General features: G+C 35.5%; 1 protein-coding gene across 1 annotated transcript; it reads right to left on the bottom strand.

The window, feature by feature from the left end:
- Nucleotides 1-18,097: 18,097 nt before the first annotated feature.
- LOC145128963 (akuammiline synthase 1-like) lies at nt 18,098-19,686 on the bottom strand. The gene has a single exon (XM_079063727.1). It carries the CDS (start codon nt 19,628-19,630, stop codon nt 18,278-18,280), a length of 1,353 nt encoding a protein of 450 aa, XP_078919853.1. The 5' UTR covers nt 19,631-19,686; the 3' UTR covers nt 18,098-18,277.
- Between the last annotated feature and the right edge of the window lie 4,042 nt (nt 19,687-23,728).

Genomic DNA, 23,728 nt, shown 5'->3' with positions numbered 1-23,728 from the left:
TGTATTGTATGTTTTAATTTTGTGCGTACATTAAGCATTTGAAGTTTAATTTGTGTATAAACACCACATTCGAGTTTTATTTAAATGTGTGTACATTACGTAGTTCCAAAACCTTCAAATATTGTTGTGAGATAGATGAGGTGTACATGACCATGGAGACCAATAGTTTAACGACAAGAAGGTTTTGGGAGAGGATTGGCCAGTTTCAAGTCTTACAGAAATACAGAGCCCAGGGGAACCCTAACATTAAATTTTTTGATGGAAAGGTACCATGTTTAATCTATCTTATTCTACATTGTTTGTTAATTTCTTTTCACTGGTCTTAATTTATTATACATGTTTGTTATTGCCTTTCAGAACAAGTATTTTTTATCTTAGTGATGATGCTGGAAAACAGATGCTTGAAGAGGCATCTAGGGCGGGACAAAGAGATGCTACATTTGCCCTGGGAATGCTTTTGTTGGCAGAGGGCCAACGTATGAAAAAACAAGCCCTGTAGTTGTTGAGTGATGCGCTACTGTAACACCTGGTTTGAATTGGAAAGGATTTGAGCATGGACTCGATGAGTTGGGAGCTCAACTCGTCGAGTAGGGTCGTATTTCAGGGGCACAAATCGGAAGCGACTCGGCGAGTCAGAAGGCTGACTCGACGAGTCAGGGCTGTTTAATGAAAAACCCTAATTTTGGGGTTTGCCCCTATATAAGCCTCATTAAACGCTCTTGTAGCCTCCCTTAACATCATATGAGACTGTGTATGGCCGCAAACTCCCTGGTGTGTGAAGTGTGTGCATTTGAGAGCTTGACTTTGGGAATTTGGGAAGGAATCCAAGCTTGGAGAAGAAGAATCAAGGGGAAAACACTAGATCTAGCATCTAGTTCGTCTTGGGCATCAAATTGAGGTATGAATCTGTTACCTTAAGCCTATATTCTAATTGGGAGTTCGTGACCCAACTTTGAGGAAATGGAAGCAAGCCTAGATCTGGACCTATCACAAGGGTATGGTTCCATATCTGAACCTCACTAGGTCCCAAATATCATAAAGTTGCATGCTTTATAAGCTTATTCCCTCCCCATGAATGAAAACCTTGTTGGAGGATTAGTTTTGGTGTTTACGGTTATGAAAGGCCTTGCATGCACATAAAGTTTGTAACTTTACGTGAAATCTACAATAGGAGATGATGGATCTAAAGTTTGGTACTTTAAGTCCCACTGGAAAGGACCGTAATCATGATGAACTTTGGGGGACTCGACGAGTCGTGCAAGTGGCTCGGCGAGTCGAGAGGGTTTTCTCGTTTACGACCAAGGGTGTTCGGTCAAGGGTTTACGGTCAAAGGTGTACGGTTGGTGGTTTACGGCCGTAAACACCAAGGAACTCGACGAGTCCCTCGGGTGACTCGGCGAGTCGACGAGTTAAGCAGGGAACCAGACGAGTGAATGATTGTACTCGGCGAGTCAAGGTCAATATGGACTGTTGACCTTGACTATAGACTTTGACTTTGACCAGGGTTGACCCTGGGGGGTATTTATGGGACTATGCTGAGATATTTACTCATTGATTATAAACATTTTGGGAAGAGCAGCACAGGCATACCTGAATCCAGTTTGCCAGTTCAGCCTTTGAGAGGTGAGTCTTCTCACCATACCAATAGGTCTAAGGCACCAAGGCCGGACCATTTTGCGATAGTTGGTTTACTTTTTATGTAGAGATGTGATATGTATTTGTGCATGATATGTGGTAGAGATAGCCTTTGTGGCTAATGGTAGAGATAGTTGTATGGCTAATGGTAGACACGGCCTTATGGCCAATGGTAGAGACAGCATTTTTGGCTGATGGTAGAGATAGCCTTTGTGGCTAACGGTAGAGATAGCTTCATGGCTAATTGACATGTAATATGTGGTAGAGGTAGATTTATAGCTAAGATGATATGTGGTTTGTATGGGGTATGCTCTGGGGGGCTCACTAAGCTTTCAGCTTACCGTTTGTGGATTTGTTTCAGCTACTTCGGAGTCCAAGGGTAAAGGCAAGGCGTGATGATGCGGCGTGCACTCTATCTCTCTTTTCCGATCTGGTTTGGGGGACACTCTGATGTTTTGAAAATAATAATGTTGTAATGTTGATGGTTTTGAAAACGATTATTGGAATCTTTATGTTTTATGAAAATGGTTGACTAATTAAAAATGAAAAAATTTTATTTGTAAAATTTGGGTCGTTACAGTTACCCTGTTCATTACCAAGAACTGAGATTGTGAAACAAACCATGAGGAAGGTTGAACGGCTTCTGGCTAGGGACACGAGAAGGGAAATCGGATTCCATGGCTGCCTTCTCACATGTACACAACATCACTCTGGAAAGGATCAAGGTTTTCTCATGGGACCAAATGGTTGTTAGAGTGTGATGTTTGTTTGTGGGAAGCATGTTTCTTGAGATTCAGTAGAATTTTTGGGAAGGAGTATGGGGGTTAGGCTTTAAGTATTTGGACAATTTTTATTTAAAAATACTTCTTTTTGTGTTTAATTTGAATGTATAAAACTTGTAATATATTATGTTTTGTTGTAATCAATCATATTTTGTTGTAATCAATCACATTTTGTTGCTTATACTCATATTGTTGTTTTTGGTAATTAATATTACATGGCGGTAAACAATTGAACATCACCAATATCTCATCCATGGGTCTTACCATGACACTATAAGCAACTACCACCCAATAAACATCACCAATGACCCATATGTCATCCATGTGTCTTACCATGACACTATAAGCAACTACCACCCAATGAACATCACCGATGACCCATATGTAATCCATTGGTCTTACCATTACACTATAAGCAACTACCACATGAACAATGACCCATATGTAACTTATGGGTCTTACCAACTACCACCCAATGCACATGACCAATGACCCACATGTCATCCATGGGTCTTACATCTTTAATAAATTGGTAATGACTACTTTCATATGTATTCAATAAGACACACAAATGTGCTTGCTCCCACATTTTTTTTTATATTTTTTATATTAATTATAGCTTTACAAAATGTAAATATTTCATAAAATTTATTATACTTTTTAAATGTACATCTATTAATTATATATTGTTATATTACAATGTTAATATTTTTAAAAACGACAATTGTTAATTATGCCTTGGAGCCAAAATTTGGACGAAAATTTTGAAGGCAACACTAATTGTCGATTCAGTTTCCTAATTTTACAAGATAGTGGCGACAAATGTAGTTAAGAGAGGCATAACCAGGCTACATAAGTTTCACAATCAACATGGTAAATGAGTAAAGATCCCTCTCACAATCAATGACATGGGTAGGACATCAGGAACAAACCGACTAGTGTTTGCTAACTTTCTGGGAGACCTGGTTCGTGAGCGTATAGGTTTAAAAGTTCTATCCTGGAAGAAAGTGGTGTTACCAGCAAGAGACGACCTATAGAGTGAAATCACGGTATTGAACACATTATTTAACGTTGTTCTTAATTATGCATATATGCATTTACATTATGTCCAAATATTAACAACATTGTGTTACATTTTGCAGCGATATTTTGACCTTGACAACACATTTAGAAATTCAATAATGCATCGTCTTGGTCAACATCTAAAGAATTACAAAAAGGAATCTTTGAGAAAGATACATATTCCCTGACAAAGAAACACCTACAACACCTAAGACAACGAATGAAGTCCCTGCAAAGCATAAAACAATTATTGAGGACTCACATTGGGCCGTTTTTGTAACACATACAAACTCTGAGGCATACAAGGTTTAAGTCGTTTCTATAGATTTGATTATTTTCGATCCATATATATTTCACAATATTGTGTTGGCATGCAAATGTTGTATTTTTATTTTCCACTATGGTTAGGCGAATTCAGAAGCAACAAAAAAAAGCATGTGAGAAGCTTGTTTATAACCATAGGATAGGAAGAGGTGGATACATACATGTGGAAGAGAAGATGGTAACAAAAATGGTTCTTTTTTGTTAATAGCATCATTCTTTTGTTTATCTTGGATTAACTTTATTAACTCTATGTTTAATGATTATAAGATCGAAGCCAAAGAAACTGAACCAGATGAAGAACCCCCCCTTTGTATGATGTGGTTGAAGGGGATGCTAAACAAAGATGGAAATTTTGAAAATGACGAGCTTAGAGATAAAATAGTAAGTTTAACTGCAAATTTTGTTTTGATTTCAACGTTGTTTAATTTATATGCAATTACTTTAATATTTCCTTACTTTGTGCAAATAACAAATGACGACCAGATCAAAGACGGGACCTTACAGGTTGACCATGGCAGTTGTGTTTGGAAAGGACAAGGGCGGTTATGCAAGAGGAGTGGGAAGTCGAGTGACATACAACGTGTATTTTGATCTTCCTCAAACCAAATCATCAGACGCAAGAGTTGCATTACTTGAACGTCAACTTGAAATTGAGATACGGGGGCGTGAAAACGAGAGATGTGAATGTGAGTAGAAAGACAAACGGGGGCGTGAAGCAAAAGACAAAGAAATCAAAGACTTGAATGCCAAGATGGCACAAACACAGGGAATGGTTTCTCTTTTGGTGAGTCAATTAGCTGCCCAAAGGGTGAATTTAGATCCAAATGGACATGTAACATTATTTGTAAGTATTAAAACTTTTCAATTACATGCTTTTAATTAATTATTTCTGTCTGTCATAGGAAGTTTAAATATATACGTAACTTGTTTCACGTGTTTTATATATACATAGGAAATTCAAAAGTCTGTGACGGGTATAAATACGCCGGAACAACAAAACACATCTCCAAGTTCAGAGTCCCAATCGCAACAAAATATGTCTCCAATAGTAACACCAAAAGTATGTATATCCATCAACATGTTCATATATTATTTACATTGATTTCTTTTTGATGCATATATGCCAATATTGGTTATTTGATAGGAACTGAGGTGTAAATTATGGCACAACAGTAGAACACAAATGATTGCTATTGGTAAAGTATATATCATGGATGGAAAGCAAATGCTTCATCACAAACCACTCCCAAAAACCTGCTATAAAGTGACAATTCAATAATCGTTGGTGGATGCATCATGCATACTGGACATAGGAAATAACGGTTTCAAAACCGTTACGGATGCAGTAGGTTGTTTTATGGCATGGAAAAAGGATCATGTCGTTTTAATTAATCAAGAAAAGGTACACATATGTATATGTTTTATCAACCTACATCTATATTATAATCCTTCATAATTTATTTAATGTTTGATATGTTGGTCTTTCATTTCTTACAAGTAACACCACCATCTACCATACCAACGGATGGTGAGAAAACAACTGCAGCTAAATTACCAGCTAAGCGCAAATTTGTCAATTCTACTTCGATGCTAAAACAAGTCATGCCCAATAAGAAGATTCAAAAGAATTTACAGTTGTGATTATTAAATGTTATATACATCTTTTTGATGTGTTACTTTAGGATTTTATTTAATTTGTACGAAATTACAATTTTACTTTTGAATTAATTAATTACGTAAATTATTCCAGTTTTGTTGGGTTTGTGTTTTTCCTTTTCATTTTTTTATGTAAATAAATAAATAAATAAACACACACACGTATATGTATATATATATACATATATATATATATATATATATATATATATATATATATATATATATATGTGTGTGTGTGTGTGTATGTATGTATTTATATATTTATTTATTTATTTTTAATATATATAATCATATTTGTCACAAAAATAATGGATCTTTTTAGAGTGTCAACATATACCAAACGCCATACAATCGTTGTGTAACCAAATATACAAAAGGCTACACATTTTCTTGATTTTAAAAACCATATAGTCACTCTTTTTAACATCCGAGACCACTCATTGCTTAATTGTAAGTGACGAAATCCCCCAAAAAAAACCAATGGTTGTGTCACAAAATATACAAAAGGCTACACAAACATTATATTCATGTGGCAATTGGATGGACTAACATCACTCAAAATACACTTTTCAAGATTATTAATACATTTGGCCACTCTTTTTAACATCTGAGGCCACACATTGCTTAATTGTAAGTGACGAAATCCCCCCCAAAAAAACAATCGTTGTGTCACCAAATATACAAAAGGCTACACAAACATCATATTCATGTGGCAATTAGATGGACTAATGTCACTCAAAATAAACTTTTTCAAGATTATTAATACATTGGCCACTCTTTTTAACACATGAGGCCACTCATTGCTTAATTGTAAGTGACGAAATCCCCCACAAAAAAAACAATGGTTGTGTCACCAAAAATACAAAGGCTACACAAACATCATATTCATGTGGAAATTAGATGGACTAACGTCACTCAAAATACACTTTTTCAAGATTATTAATACATTTGGCCACTCTTTTTAACACCTTAGGCCACTCGTTGCTGTATGTACTGTATGTCACTCAACTTTCGGTCACACATGTAGTGAAAATGAATGTGTGGTTGTATGCATACAGTCACTCATTTTTTGTGTGACGGAAGCCCGTTTTTTGTACTAGTGTTAACTTAATCTGAGTGTGCACCATGCACCTCCAATATCGGGTTATAACCAAAGTTGTACTGTAACACCATGTTTCGAGTCGTTTCATAATTCGGGGCCGTGACCTGAAGACCGGTTATCATAAGTCTTAGGGCCTTTAGAAAAGAGACTTAGTCCCCTTTGAGTGTGGATAATGGAAATTAGATGATCGAGGAGTTCGGTTTGTGTTTTGGAGCCCAAGGGTATATTGGTAAAGTACCAGTTCAGGTTTTTATGAAGTTTGGGTTTAAGTTCGGAAAGTTTAAGTCAAATGAGAGTTGATAGCAGTGTAGAGCTTCTCGTTACCTTTCTGTGGATATAAAGAACGCTGAAATCGGACTTAGAACGAAGAAGTTATGGCCTTCGGAAGATTGGCGGTTCTTGACCCTAGCTGAGTATGATAGGCGTACGCTAGTAGTACGCCGGGCGTACTGGCTCGGCATCCGGATCGCGGATATTTCAGTGTAGGTTGGGCGTACGCATGGTTACGCGGGGCGTACGGCCAGCAGGGGCAAAACCCTAAAATTTAGGGTGTGTGCCCTATTTAATCACCTTAAGTCACTCATGGATCTTCTTATGACCAGCCTCCACTTCTCTAAACCCTTAGAACGAAACCCTGGTGCCTTTTGTGATCTTTGGAGCTTGGAAGTGAGTTTTGGGTTTTTGAGGATTTGAAGGAAGAAGAACTCTTGGAGATTGTCTTGGAGTAGCTTGAACTTGTAGATCCAGATTCATCATCATCTTTGCAAGCTATTAGAGGAATAAAGTTCCATACTTGATGATTCATTGTGTTAGATCTAGTTTAGGGCTTTGTTTAAGCATATTTAAGTCTTTTGAGTTAAAGTTAAGCTTTTGATCTACTCCAGAAGCCATGGATGTTAGATCTTAACTCCATTGAGGTCCCTTATTCATAAAAATGCAAACTTTATGAGAGATATTGATCCATGCAAGTGTTAAGACTCTTATTAAGCTTCTTTTTTAGTGTTGGGTTCCATTAAGTCATGCATGGGTGTAAAGCTTCCAACTTTACGTATTAAGTCACCATTTAGGATCAGATCTGAGAGTTTGGCAAGTTGTCTTAACTGAATAAGTTCTTAATGGTGTGGATTGGTAATATGGGGAGTACGTTGGGCGTACTGGCCCCGAAAGGAGTACGCTAAGCGTATGAGCTGAGTACGCCCCACATACTCAGCAGATGGACCTTTGGGTTTGACCTTCTCGGGTTTGCGCCATATTTTGGGCTTTTAGGGTTTGGGATTTGTTGGGCCATTGGACTTCTAACTTTGGTCCATGTATTGACTTTAGACTTTCTTGGGGTTAGGTCCATGATGATTTTGGGCCCAATTTGGAAGTTAGGTGTTATTGGGCATTGAGATGCCATTTAATGAATTTGGGTCTTTTTAGCAATGGGTTGGGCCTTGGTTTTGGGCCATGTAAGAAAAAGGGTAAACAAGTCTTTTACCCTAGATATTGGACAATTAACCTAGATTATGGGTCGTGATCTAATTACTAATTGAATATATTTATTTGATGATGTTAGCACGGGGATTTTCTAGACCAACAGACTGAGATTTTATCCGAGTGATTCTACAGCTTGAGGTGAGTCTGCCTTCATAGTATATGTGGGTCGAAGGGACTAATGTCGGCCCACTAGTTTATGATGTAGTGTGATGGTTGTCTTTGTGACAATTGTTAGTTATTCCTGTATTTTCTTGATAATTATGTGATTTTTGTTATGATATTATGTGGTAGTAGTAGGGGTGAAATAGATCTGGTATCTGGTTGAAATAGACCGAAGGGGATTGCAAGCACCCATATATGTTTGATAGTATGCTGTTGAAATAGACCGAAGGGGTAGGCAAGCACCTATATATGCTTGATAGTATCCGGTTAAAATAGACTGAAGGGGTAGGCAAACACCCATATACGCTTGATAGTATCCAGTTCAAATAGACCGAAGGGGTAGGCAAGTACTCATATGTAGTTGGCAGTATGTTTGTTTAGTATGTGGTGTTTTGGGGAACTCACTAAGCTCCGTGCTTACGGTTTTCAGTTTATGTTTCAGGTACCTTGATTTCAAAAGGGAAGAGCTCAGGATGACTGCATTGCACACACCATATTGTTCTGTATTTTATATAACTCTGATGTATTTGGATGTTTATTAACATACTCTCAGTTCACTATGGTTTTATGACATTGTTTTGGATAATGATTTTATTAATATAAAATTGAAGATTTTGTTCTTAAATTTTGGGACGTTACATGTACTTAGCTTGTCTCGAGTTAATCGTGATTATACTAAAAGGATTGATGACATTAAAATAACCAACAACCATAATTTTTCGAACATTAAGTAATTAACCAACAACCCCATGAATATTCACACACACATGCACACACACACATACATATACAAACACACACACACACACACACACACACACATATATATATATATATATATATATATATATATATATATATACACCTTATTTACACAAAACAATAGTTTTACTTGCCATGTGACACCCTAATAAAGCTCCTTAGATTTATTTTCCAGCCTAAACATTTTCCATCCAAATTTACAATTATACCCACCGATTATGATGAATTCAAAACTCGCTAAGCAATCCATGTAATTCTTATTCCCTCTTGAGTATAATTATATGTTTAAGTAACATTCCTTAAAATCAGCACCTTAAAATCAACAATTAGCATTTTTATAATTATGTACTTGATCCTGTTTTTCGCTCCATATCTCCTAAACTCTCGTTTCTTTGGTGCATTTTATGCACAATCATACGTCTTCATCCTCAAATTATCGTCAAATTAAAATTTCCAATCCCCGCTTCTCCTCGCTAAGGTCTTATTCTAAAAATCATCTTCTCATCACTTCCACCAGAACTATGTAATGGAAATCAGAATACCTAACCTCTCCAACCATGGATTTCAAGTATTGGAAGCACTTATGTTGAAGTCATGGTTATTGAAGAAGATGGTCTTGGAAGCACTTTGGATTTTAGGTATTGGATTTCATTGTGGGTTACTGCATGCAACAAGGGGGAAGGGGGTGGGAGGGAGAAAGACGAGGGTGATTGGAACATATGATAATGAATTTCTTTGAGATGTCAGTTGAAAGATAAGGAGTAGTTATTCCACCGTTTTCAATCCCTTCCCAAATCCCAATACACTAAGGCTTCTCTGGTAAGAGCATTGATATCACCATATATATTCATACATTTTACATGATATCTTAGTATTTGTAGCTACATTTTAGCTTTAGTTAATGATATTATAATGTTATAAAAAATTAATGTAGCGAAGACATGCTCGGGATAAAAGGAGCTGAAATATTGTGTTGGAAGCAGGATTGCTTAATAGAATCAACAAAGAGATGATTAGGATAAAAAAACTGAAGACCATGGCGTGATAATATGCCTACCATGCCGTGGTGAGGTGTCCTAGTCGATATATTTATCGGATGAAGTACAAGTCAGATTACTTGGAGGATATGTGTAGGAGTCTTCACCACGCCACAATTATGACTTTAGCATGGTGTGGTGGATCGATTTATGGAAAAATAATATATACGACATTCTTTCCTTATGTGTCTTATGCAACAAGTAATCTTCGAAATTTGATGACCAGAGAGCCCTCAGAAACCCTTTGGAGACCAGAGATTGATATTGGAGCGAGATTCAAAGATATTGAGAGTCAAAACGCGTTTAATCATTTAGTTTGCTTTGTTTAATCATGTTTAACATTGCATACTTTATTTTCATCTATGTTTCTACTTTAGTTATGGGCTAAAAATCTTTTACTTTCGTTTAGAATAGATGAACCTTGAACCTATGTGTTGATTTCATAAATTCATGTGCAGCTGCTACCTCTGGTGCACGTTCAATCACAGGTCGCTGATTAACATCTCCATTAGCATTTCCGAGTCCACTTCGAGTTCTTACCATGTTGATCTATACACCAATTTAAACGTTTGGTGTGCAGTGACGAGAATAGGGAAACTTTATTTACGATAGACGTATAAATCTCCTTGTTATTTCGAAAAGTTATATGTCAGTTCTAATACCGTAATTAAACGTTTAGAAATCTGAACACATAAAGTTTCTAGATCCAGTCGGCAGCAGACCATAGATCCAATCAAATAATCACAAATCATTTAGCACATAAAAGCATTTTAGGCATCATTCCCTAAATAAGCTAGTGCTTGTGTCTATTCAGGTGTACTACCTAAAATATATTAGACACACTCCTCACGATCATTGCTTAGCATTCTAAGTTTAAGTCTAGAAATAAATCCTTATTCCTAGTTCACTTAAACTAATGCTCTGATACCAACTGTGACATCTCCAAATTCACGGTCATTTTAAAATTTTATTTATGCTTATTCAAAAATCAGATTATTCATCTTAAAGAATAATATTGCGGAATTTGTTTCCAGAAAAACATGATAATAATATTATCAAAGCTATTCTGAAGAAATTTATTTTGTTTATATTAAAACTTTGGGATGCCATCGTCAATACAGAAACATAAGTATAAACAGATCTTACATTCATTTACACTAGTGATTTACATCTCCTTTAATCTCTCAATGTAATGTAGCTTTGTATCGACACCTGTGATACAAATAAACTGAGTGGGTCAGGTTGGGAAACCTGGTGAGTACATAGGGATTTTAATCCCACAATGTTATACCATATATATAGATATATATATATATATATATATATATATATATATATATATATATATATTGTAACGCCTTATTCCGAATTGATTCCTAGTCTAAGGCTGTAGCCTGAAGATCGATCATTATAAGGATTAGGTCTTTTGAAAAGGTATGATCTAGGCCCATTTGGGTGCGGGTGATGTATTAGAATTGATCTGGGTGTTCGGTTCGTGTTTTAGATCCTAGGGGTATTTCGGTAAAGTGTCAGTTCGGGCTTTTGTGGAAAATGGATTTTGTTCAGAAGGGCTTAATAAAGGTTTGAGTTGTTAGAAGTGTAGGGTTTCTCGTTACCTTTCCGTTGATATAAGGATCGTCAGAATCGGGCTTATAACGAAGAAGTTATGGCCTTCGGAAGTTTCGCAGGTTTCAGGCTTAGCCGAGTACGCGGGGTGTACACAAAGCGTACGCGGGGCGTACCTTGGAGTACGTTGGGCGTACTGACCAGGATGGTCGCGAATGTTCCTCGGAGTACGCTGGGCGTACGCCAGTCAGATCAGAACCCTATTTTAGGGTCTTAGACCCTATTTAAGCTCCTTATCTCATAACCTAACCCTAATATCTTCAGCCTCCATCCCTCTAAACCCTAGAAATCGACCCACAGCCCCCATTTGAGTGATTCTAGAGATTCAAAGTTATTTTTATGTGTTTTGGTGCTTGAGGAGGAAGAAGGAACTTCTTGAAGAGTCATTGTTTGACTTGGAGCTTTTGGATCCAAGCTTTGTGCACCTAGATCTATCTTCTGGAGGTATAAAGTCTTAACCTTGACAACTTTTTCATCTAGATCTAGCTAAGTGGTACATTGTTATGGTTTTGGTCCCTTAAGGTGGTTCTTGTGAGTAAAAGTTACTCCAGAACCTTTGAGCTTCATATTTGGCCCTTATTGAGGTTATGGAGTCATTAAGTTTGGATCTTGATGGGTATAAACCTTCCATGCATGATTTGGTAGTTATTTGATGAAGTTTGGGACTTAGGGTTTTGATTTGGGCCCCATTGAGTTATGCTAAGTCATAAAGTTGGAAACTTTATGACTTAAGAAGTCCCTTGAAATCAGATCTGGAAGTTTGGACTGAGGTCTTAAGGTATTAAGAAGTTTTAAGACATTTTGGGAGTGATTTTGACCTTATGGAATTCATCTTTGGTGTTTGGGCTTCATTAAGCCATGCAAAGGCTTAAAGCATTCAACTTTATGGATCAAGTCACTTATATTTGGCTATTCTGAGGTGTTGGACGTCTTGACTTAATGGATTAAGAGCTAGAACTGAAAGTTGGTCATCATGAGGAGTACGCTGGGCGTACAAGCCCGTACGCGCAGCGTACAAGCTCTTAAGCCAGTACGCTTAGCGTATAAGCTGAGTACGCCCCGCGTACTCAGCAGAGTGGGATTTCGGGTTTTGGGCTTTAGTTTGGGCCATCTGTTTGGGCCTTGATGCTTGGGCCCTAATGGACTATCTGAGTAGTTCTATTCTGGACTAATTGGAGGATTGGACCTTAGGATAAGGCCCATAAAAGGGTTTGGGCCCAATTTGGAAAATTGGGCCATTAGTGGGCTTTTATGGATTTTGGAGTTTTGGGTTGATTGGTTTTGGGCTTGGTCCTTAGTTATGTATCTTGATGGGCCAGGGGTAAAATGGTCATTTTACCCCAAGTATGGATTATGGATCATGGTATAGGACCCAATTGCTAATTGGGTGATATTTTGGTATTGATAGCTCGAGGAGTTGCCATGACAACAACTAAGGATTTCTTGCAGTGGACTTCAGCAGTTCGAGGTGAGTTACCTTCCAGTAGAAGTGGGTCTAAGGCCACAATGCCGACCCACTGGTAGGAGTTGTTGTTAGATAATTGTCTTTGTGATAATTATCTAGGTTTGCTACTGTCTGATATGTTTTACATGCTAGTATAATATGATGTTATGTGATAGTAGTAGTAAGGGGAATAGTCCCCGGTTATCGGTCGATAGGGCCGAAGGGGTAGTATAGTACCCAGCCATGCTAGACAGTATGATTATGTTTTATTATCATGTGGTAGTAGTAGGAGGTGAAATAATCCCCGTAGCCGGTTGAGATAAACCGGAGGGGTAGGTCGGACACCCTGGTATGTCTGACAGGGGTAGATTAGGCACCTCGGTATGCCTAGCAGGGTAGGTCGGGCACCCAGATATGCCTGACAGTATGTTTACTATATGGTATGTGGTATGATGGGGGAACTCACTAAGCTTCGTGCTTACGGTTTATAGTTTTTGTTTCAGGTAATCGTTTTCAAAGGAAAGGAGCCGACTTGATCGCAGCGCATCACACTATGTTTTCCGCACATGAGATCTTTGGGATTACACTCTGATATGGTTTTATGATAATATGTTTTGATTATTGACAATTTGGTTTTGACATGAGATATTATTATGAATGTTTTTATACTGTTGGTTTATATAATAACTGAATTAAAATGAAATTTTAGTCTTGAATTTTGGGATGTTACATATGTATGTATGTATATATATATATATATATATATATATATATATATATATATATATATATATATATATATATATATATATATATATATATATATATATATAGAACTCACGATATATACAATTTCACATCATATAAGCAATTTCATCCCACCCCGACGATCCTCACAACGATACGATCTATACTCATGGATCTAAAAATTACTGTATTTCCTAATCCATACTCCTGGATCTAAAATTAACCTCTTTACATAATCCATACTCCTGTATCTAAAATTAACCTCTTTACCTGATCCATACTCCCGGATCTAAAATTAACCTTTTTACCTGATCCATACTCCTGGATCTAAAATTAAACTTTTTACCTAATCCATACTCCCGTATCTGAAATTAACCTCCTTACCTAATCCATACTCCCAGATCGGGTATGTCTGATCCATACTCCCGGATCAATAATTATGCCCATTCCATACTCTCGGACTAGGGACAATTGACTATGTCTAATAAATGCTCTCGGATCAATGACAAATTTAAAGTTCGACTCTCTGTGTATATCTCGCTCGTTCTCATAAAGAGATACTACCCAATATTCCTCTTAATTAATTTAGGTTTACTCTGTATCCTAAATTATCGTATATTATCAGATATGCTATTAACACGTATTTCAGGAAATATCAAATATTTTACACACCAACAAACATTTAATACATTATTCAATACTTGTATTAAAATCATGTTCATGAAAGGGACTATGCACTCACTTGTTAAAGTGATAATTCCAAACTCGGGCAGCGCTTCGCTTCTAACGATTCTATTTTCCTTCGACGAAACCTAGCATTACTGTATCCTAAATTATCGTATATTATCAGATATGCTATTAACACGTATTTCAGGAAATATCAAATATTTTACACACCAACAAACATTTAATACATTATTCAATACTTGTATTAAAATCATGTTCATGAAAGGGACTATGCACTCACTTGTTAAAGTGATAATTCCAAACTCGGGCAGCGCTTCGCTTCTAACGATTCTATTTTCCTTCGACGAAACCTAGCATTATTATTGCTAAGTTTTAGTCTAATATTTATTGCGACTAATTATTAGTCTAGATTCATCATTAACTTAAAGTCTAGTTTCATGATCTATCAAGTAAGGAACAACTAGGTAGGATCATATCGGAGGTAGGATCCGTTTGGTATACGAAGTATACTGTTTGGAAATCCCACTTTAAACACCACTAAATCACAGCCTAGACATCATCCCCGTAAGTAGATCAATCAGTATAACGACTTTCATTCATTGATAAATCTTATTTAGAGGTTCATAATAACGATATTATATTTAAACATAAGCTATATTTAAAGTAGGGTAGGCATAACTCACTTATAATTGATTTAGCGAAGAACCGGGATCTGCGCGGGCAGAACTTCTGAACCGAAAGCTCTTCTTCTCGGGGCCTTGTGGCGCTCCGGGACTCACTACTAACTCCTAAGAAAGGCTAGAGAAAAGCCTTGAGGCTTTGGGGGTATTTAGGAGAGAAGTTGAGAAAATGTGTGAAGAAAAATGAGGAAAAACGCCTCTATTTGTAGGCTGTCAGGGCCGAGTACGCTGAGCGTAATGCGTTTTTAAGGGTTATGCTAAGCGTACTCAAAATTACACTGGGCGTAATGCGCCACGTGTCGCGATCTCATGCAAAGTCGTGGGGAAGAAGGCGCGGCTCAGATTGCGCCACGTGTCACTCGCTGGTTACTCTAAAAACTAATTATCTTCTAAAATCCGTAACTTTTGCATACGAGCTCCGTTTTTGACGTTCTTTATATCCACACGTAGGTGGGATCGTACTCTACAACTTTCGTTTATACTCTGTTGGCTAATTTTGAATTTATTTTTTAATTTATATTTTTAACAGGCCGGGACAGGAAAAGTTCGTTAAAAATTCATAACTTCTTCATCCGACGTCCGTTTTCGTCTGTATTTTTACCGTTGAGCTACTATTAACGAGACCTTCGATTCTCATTTAGGTTATGTTGGCTAAAAATCGGTCAATCTAATATTCGAATTCCGGGCTGTATACTGCTATGCGAAATCTTAGAAAAATCATAACTTCCTCATACGAAGTCAGATTTTGACGTTCTTTTTATGCACGCTCTCGGTTTAACATATACTACCACTTTCATTTAGATATATAAGGTTAAAAAGTAGTTTATCAAAAATTCACTTTTTACGATTCTCGGTGTCGTGCCGGTTTTGCTGTAAAACTTCGACAGGTCATAACTTCTTCGTTATAACTCGGATTTCGGCGTTCTTTATATGTACGGAACCTTTGTGACACATACTATAACTTTGTTAAGATTATTTACTCTAAATAATCTTCTATCAAAAAGTCATTTTTGACGCTCATTGTCTCTAAATTGACTAGCCCGAATCTGCTGGCGTTACACAATCAATCTTCACCCTGAAAAAATCTGCTCACATAAATGACCTTCTTACCCCTGTAGTAAAGAATAGAAGTGGCAATGCTAATGCATAATGATCTAAACAATTGGTCATACATCAACATTAGCTTGAATGTAATGACATAAGACATCTATATGCACTTCATCATCTCCACCAATACTACACCATTAATCATTTTCAATAAGAATTAATTCAAAGTGAAATGGCATAACCACAAAGGCATGAAAGTAACTATGAAAAATGCAAGAAATAAGAGTCTCACTCACTTTAGTATCGAGCTCTGTCCCTTGTGTCTTTGACCCTGTAAAATTTAAAATCCTCATGAATGAAAACTGCAAGTAATAATTTTGCAAATAATAATCAAGAATGAAGCAGTTTGGGCACCAAATCATTTTTGGGTATATCACAGCCACAAAGGGAATAGATATTAGCTTGCAGAAGGCTTGCAAGACATGATACCCACCACCAAAACCACCTTATATTGCCACCATCACAGCCCATCTTAATCACCACCAACCACTATCCTACCCCACTAAAAATCATAACCCATTACAGCCTCCCCACTAAGACCACTCCGTGTGAACCAGTAAAATTCTTGTAACCAAAAATCGGAATCAAAACATGAAGGAGAGAGATGAATCATAAAAGATTGGTCGAGATGATGTGAGAATTAGGTCAAATAGAAAAAAGATTGGAAAAACTTACCTAGATTTTTCTGTAGTTCGTCTAGTATAGGCTTCCCGCTGATTTGCTGTAATTTGGTACGTAAGGTTGGATATTCGCCGTTGACCGGAGATTTCTTGCGATGTTGTTTGTTAGGTACCTTAGTTTTTCTGATAACGGAAGGATTCACTTATCGAGCGTAGTTACGTTCGATCTGATGACAGTGGATGCGATTTTGAAAAGGTCTTCGGTAAAGGTGACGCCTCATATCCTGACTTCGTCTTCTTCCTGAAAGATGCAGTTGTACGAAAGGTCGTAACTTGATATGTTGGTGTGTACGGTGTGGAGGAGTTTGTATTTGAAATTGTGATGATCGGAGGGACGGTTTGAGAGGAGGATCGGCGTAACATGATTTAGGGTTTGTAGATAAAGACGACTAATTTAGGGTTTTTGTGAGTTATGGTGACTCTAGGAATAAAAAATATTTGTTTAATTCCCAATGAGTAGTCGTAGTGGATAATAAGTTATACATGAGGTAGTAGGTATTGTACCTCTTAAATTTCAAGAAATGTGTAATATGTTTAATAAGATGGTTAAGATTTATTAACTAATAACATAACAGCTTTCAAGAGCACATAAAAAAAGTCTTTTTCCATTCCAAAGCGAACATGATTAATTAATAACTAGTTTTTTTTCCATTCCAAAGCAAACATGATTAATTAATAACTATCTAGCTTTTTATATTCTACTCTAACAAATGAAGGTTTTTTTTTCCACATGTCACACTCTTATTCAATTTGTCAAATGTCATTTTGTGATTATTTTAAATTAATTTCTTTTCCACATGTCATTTTATGGGTTTTTTTCTATTTTAATAAATTTCACATAATAGTTTAATGTAATTACAATAAATGTAATAATAAATAAATATCAAGTTCATTAATGGACTTATCTTCTTATTTCAAAATTCTCAAATTAAAACTTATTAGTTTATTTTGTTTATTTATTTAAATTTAAAAGCCAAAAAAAATCAATTTTAATAATTCATTATTTTTCTTATTTCTTATAAATCCAAAGTTGTTAGATATTTAGATATTTATATTTAATTTTGTTTAATTAACTCATGTATTACATGGGTCTTAGTATATTAATAAAATTGAAAAAAAATAGAAAGGAAATTAAAAGATCTTATTGATAAAAAGCAACAACGTTCACTGATGTTTTGAATCATTACGACACTGATGTTTTGAATCATTACGATATGAAACATGCATGTATGAACAAAGAAGCTAATTAGCTACTTAGATTTGGAATTCATGCACTCATGTAAAACTTCACAAATAAGAAAACTAATTAGAAAAGGCAAGAAGCTCAGGATCACTTTGAACAACGGCCAAATCTTGCTTTCCCAAACACACGAGTACTTCAATGCCATCCCCGTCTGGAGCATCCATCATAATAAAACTATTCTTTCTTAGATCTCCGGCCATGGTTGCTTTTACAGGCTTTCCCCACCCAAAATCAATCTCATATGTAGAATACCCACACAAGCTTGTAGAAAGATAAACACTATCAAATCTTCTTTGACCTTCTTTTATAGTAATTCCCGAAAGAATACCAAACGCGGTTTGGATATCTCTTATGCCTTGGAACATCTTCTTTTGCTTCCGGAGCTCACTGAAGAAGGACTCCGGCTTCAGTTCACTTTCGTTGTGTGTTAGAGTATCCATTATCATGAAGTAATTTCCGATGCTCTTTTCAGGCAACTTCTCCATAAATCTGCTTCTCATGTTTGTTAGTTGACCGACACCGGTGGGTTTGAAACACCCTGAATTATTTTTGGTGGCTGCTGTCACTGCAGAATTATAAAGCAGCCAGTTCAAAACTTCAATGCGAGTAGGGTCTGTGATGGGTTGTCCAGCTTCTGCGGTCATGGCTTTGACTTTGAGTTTAAGCTCGTTTATCTTTGCTTTAGGGAAAATGAAACTCTTTGTAACACATTCATCAGATCCAAGTGAAAAACCATTATAATTTAGATTCATGTATTCATAAGGAATAAAGTGGGGGTCATCGGGAAGTCCATGTTTCTGCTCTCTCGATGATAACAATTGTGTCATTTTTGCCCAGTCGCTTAAAAAATGAACAAAACTGTTTCCGTCTGCTATCTTGTGGGACAACGACATTGCAACTGCTACCCCACCACATTCAAAATGGTTGACCTGAACAGCCAGCGGGATCACTCCGTTGCTTTGAAGATGATCATCATTTGGACGATTGGATTTTTGATTTACGAGACCATGTGGAAAGAATTGGTCGAGATCTTGATGCTGCGAGGTTTTAAGGAAATCAGAGAGCGAGCTATCAATGGAAGCTTCAAGAAACTCAGCTCCATGGTCGTTGCAATCTACAAAGGATGGTGCTACCTTGGCGAACCTACCAGCAAAAGGGTAGTACTTGGTTAATGTTTGAGATAGCGACTTCTTCAGGTCAAGTGTTATATCATGGGAACTTGGATAAATGCCTGTGTTAGGGTAGAATGTAACAAACGGGACAAACGTGCTTATGGTGGCTTGATCGATGAACGAAAGATTGTGAGTTTTGAGGGGTGAAGGGGTCGGGGAAGAGGGTTTAATGATTTCTTTAGAGATGATTGTGTGAAGCTGCCTTCTACCAGATCTTATCAGGTTGCCGATCATAGTCATCTTCACGGAGAAAGAGAGGGCTTTGAGCCTTTGATGATCTATTTTACCTTTTACTCACATCTTATATGGTCATTTGCCATATATATTAATGCACACACGATACACACACGTTGACTTTTTCTTTATACAAAATGCTACTTGTCGACTATTTATACGAGTATTGCATTTTATATTATTCTATGTAGTTTTGTTATATGTTTTTTTCTGGGTCATTTGTTTTTTTAAATATGTTGAATATTATTTTTGTATCGTCACATGGTCATTAATTTATTGTAAAATTTAAATAATATTTTTTATTATAATTTATGTTGTTTTCACATTTAGTCAATTTTGAAATTAATTCATAAATATTAATTATATTTTGTTAAAGTGATAACAATAATATATGTTTCAAATTACCGAATGTGATTAGACGACATGTGAATAAAAAAGTGATTCACATATTGCTTTAAGCTTAAAAATATGTTCCAAATCTCATGTAACATATAAAAAAAATATATGCATCAAATTATAACTATTTCAGTTAGGTGAGGTTTTCAATCTTGCAAAATGCAAAACCAATTCTAGGTAAAATCCCAATCTTGTGGATCTTTTTGTTTATATCATATTATATATATTTGACTTATCATCACATATTTTGGAGAAATTACACTAGTACAGAAAGCTTCTTTTGATGCGATTAAAATGATTAAATGATACGGGTATTGAACCGTACCAACAAATATCGCACTAAAAATACCCCTATTTAATGATGCGGTTAGAAAACCGCCTCAAAAAATGCTGAAAACCGTCTCAAAAAATAAATGCTATTTTCCATAAAAAGAGCATTAAATGCTAGAACCGTACTATTAAATCCTAAAAAAGGGAACTGTCACCTAAAAATAATTTCATTAACTACTGCATCATTTACAAAATGGGTATAATAATTACATAACACCATTAAATCATTTGTGAAATTCATGGAATTAATTCATCTCTATATCTCTTTTCAATTAGATATAATAACTGCACAATACCATTAAATCATAAAATGAATTGTATCATTCAATCAGAAAGAAAGAAAAAAAAAACATTTACTTGATTTCCAAAACCTTCACTTCTCTAGTGATTGCAAACTAGACTTCAATTTTATAAATGAGTAAGGAGTAAAACCTAACATAAATCATAAAAAAGAACCAATTGCTACATTTTCAAAACCTCCGTCTCTTTAGACATCCTCCATCTCTTTTGACTTTTCTTCACATTCTCCATATCTTTTGATTTTTCTTCATCCATGGCGTTTAATTGAGCCTCTGCTTATACAAAGATGAGAATTTTGATATTAAATACATTTTAATGATGCTAGAAAGATTAACATGTGACCCATTTCATTACAACTACTAACATAAAGGTATAACTACTAACATGTGACCCATTTCATTACAAAGCATTTGGCAGCTGTTAACACAACATCTTGTGGTACCCTCGATAAATAATGTTCAGGTTAGTAACAATGTTATGAATCTTGAAGTTGTAGTAATCATTTTTATAGTGTTGAGTGTTAAGGGATTCTCAATGTTTAAGGAAGTAATATGATAATAAGGCTTTATGGGTTGTTTTTCTCTACTCTTTAATAAACTTTAGTGTCAAACTGATTACACTAAATAATTATAAAGTAAAGGTTGGTCTTTAGATGAAAAAGGGGAGTTGTTTTAGTGAAATTATAAAGTAAAAGTTGGTCTTTAGATGAAAAAGGGGAGTTGTTTTAGTGAAAAAATGCATCTGGAGATGTAGAAGGCCAAAGCTAACAAAGGCTAAGTGTTTGTTGTTGTTCGGAGATGACTTAAGCATTTAAACAAACACGTAGAGTGCAATGGATAACCCTAACACCATAAAAAACTTGATGGCCATCGACCAAAAAAATTATCAAAACATGTCTGCATTATTCATAATAGCAAGCTTAAAGCTAAATCATAACTTGGTTCCACCGATCTTGGTAGTTGTAGGAACAAAACATCTTTACTAAAAAACACTACATACAGATAACTAAAGGACAGTAGGAAAGGCTTTTTATTACTTATTATTTTTGAACCACTTAACCGCGGGAGGTTTAGACTTGATGAAATTACGCCGTTCAAAGGGGTTGCTGCGCCAGAGTGGAGGTTGTCTTGCTGCACCGGTGAGTAGAAATCGATGAGATCGCCGCATAATACGCCGGCGAGAGAAGAAAGCAAACAGGGGAAGGGCTTTTCGAAATGCGAATATGATGAACCAAAGAAAAATCAGTGAAGACACAATAAATCAAAACATCTAACAATTTAAGAATAGAAATAGTCAGAAATATACTAACAATGAGAAAAATCAGTGAAGACACAACAAATGGTATAAATTAACGTGTATATATATATATATATATATATATATATATATATATATGATATTTAGTATATTTCGTTGTAGTTAAAATAATTGATATTACAAAAAAAAAGAGGCATTCAACCAAAAAATATTAATTTCTAAAGAGGCTACACAAAAAGAGACATTGAAACAAAACATATTAATGTCGAAAGACACTACAAAAAATATGTCATTTAGTGGCATACAAAAAGTACCACTAAAATCCCAAAAAATGTCACTTAGCACAAATAATATGTGTCACTAAAAAAGCTCCCACTAAAACCCTTTAATGGCATTTTATGTTTTTGTTGTTGTAAATTTTTAGGCTTTTAGTGACACTATTTTATTTGTCACAATAGAAGAAATATTTTTTGTCGCACATATTTTAAGCCATTAAATGCTTCATTTGACTAAAAAATATGCTACTTTTAGTAACACATTTTGAGATTTTAGTAGCACTTTTTATTTGCCACAATAAAAATGTAACGTCCTAAAAATCATAAGGTAAAAATTTCATTTTTAATTCAACCCAAAATATCATTTTTCCTTATCAACCAATCAGAAGTGTGTCAAAGTAAAAATAATTATTAGAGTACAATCCTAAAATCATAAAGTGCGGATACATGGGTGGGTGCGTTGTGATCAAGTCGGGCCCTTCCTTTTCGAACTGGAAGTATCTGAAACCATAACCATAAAAATGTAAGCACAAAACTTATAATAATGGGCCTAACTCATTAAGGAGTTGGATAATTATCATATTTGAGATATTATTATTATATTCAAATTAGGGTTATCCGAGGCTTCCTTATCAGCTATAAATAGGACCTTAGGGTCTCATATTTTCGTCCATGTTTCCTTAGCCTCCTATAACCGAAATTCTACACCTCTCTCCTCTTGTGTTTTTGTTACTAGGGTTTGGGTACAAAACATTAGAGGTATCATCTCTCTGGTGCTAGTCTTTCCAAGCTTCATAACTACAAGGGTTGGTGATTTGTTTGCAATAACAAATCAAAAGGTATCTAACCTTAAACCTTGCAATTTCCGAATTACATTAGGGTTATGCTAGTTTAGTTGTTCAATGTATGTTGTTATCAATGTGTATGACATAGATCTTTTATAAGATGCATGTACTCTATTAATTGTTAATTATTTTTCGCATTGTACAATTTAGTTTTATATAAAACCCAACAATGGTATCAGAGCTTAGGCTTGTCAAACATTGATTGCACATGAATTGAATCGAATTAAACCTATTTTTCGCATAACATTGTTCTCACGAAGTGACAGTGCATCTGTCACGCTGTGAGAATCGATTTTTCTGGATTTTCGGTTATTATATTCCTAATCTGATTTATGGTATTATATTGGTAAATATCCTATATTAATTTTGTTCGATTCCGAAATTTGAATGCACTGAGTGATAATAAATAAAACCCTAAATATTAGGAGATATCCTTATTTGATAATTTTTTAATTTGATAAATTAAATTGAATTATCTCTTATGAATTTAATAATTAATTTGATTATAAGAATAATTAAAGGATAATTATAAAATCATTATAGGTTCAAATTGATTAATTAATTATATAATAATTTAGATAATTAATATTTAAACCTCGTATTTTGAAAAGATTTAAAATACACCCTATATTATATATGATTAGAAGTATAATATACTATATGTATAAGACAAGTCAGTTAATCGACTAGGCCTCATTCAC

Source organism: Lactuca virosa, chromosome 8, assembly GCF_052849685.1.
Source record: "Lactuca virosa cultivar CGN04683 chromosome 8, Lactuca_virosa_CGN04683_v6, whole genome shotgun sequence".
NCBI lineage: Eukaryota > Viridiplantae > Streptophyta > Magnoliopsida > Asterales > Asteraceae > Lactuca > Lactuca virosa.
Note: the sequence above shows the minus strand (reverse complement) of the source record. Positions and strands in the feature narration are given on the sequence as shown.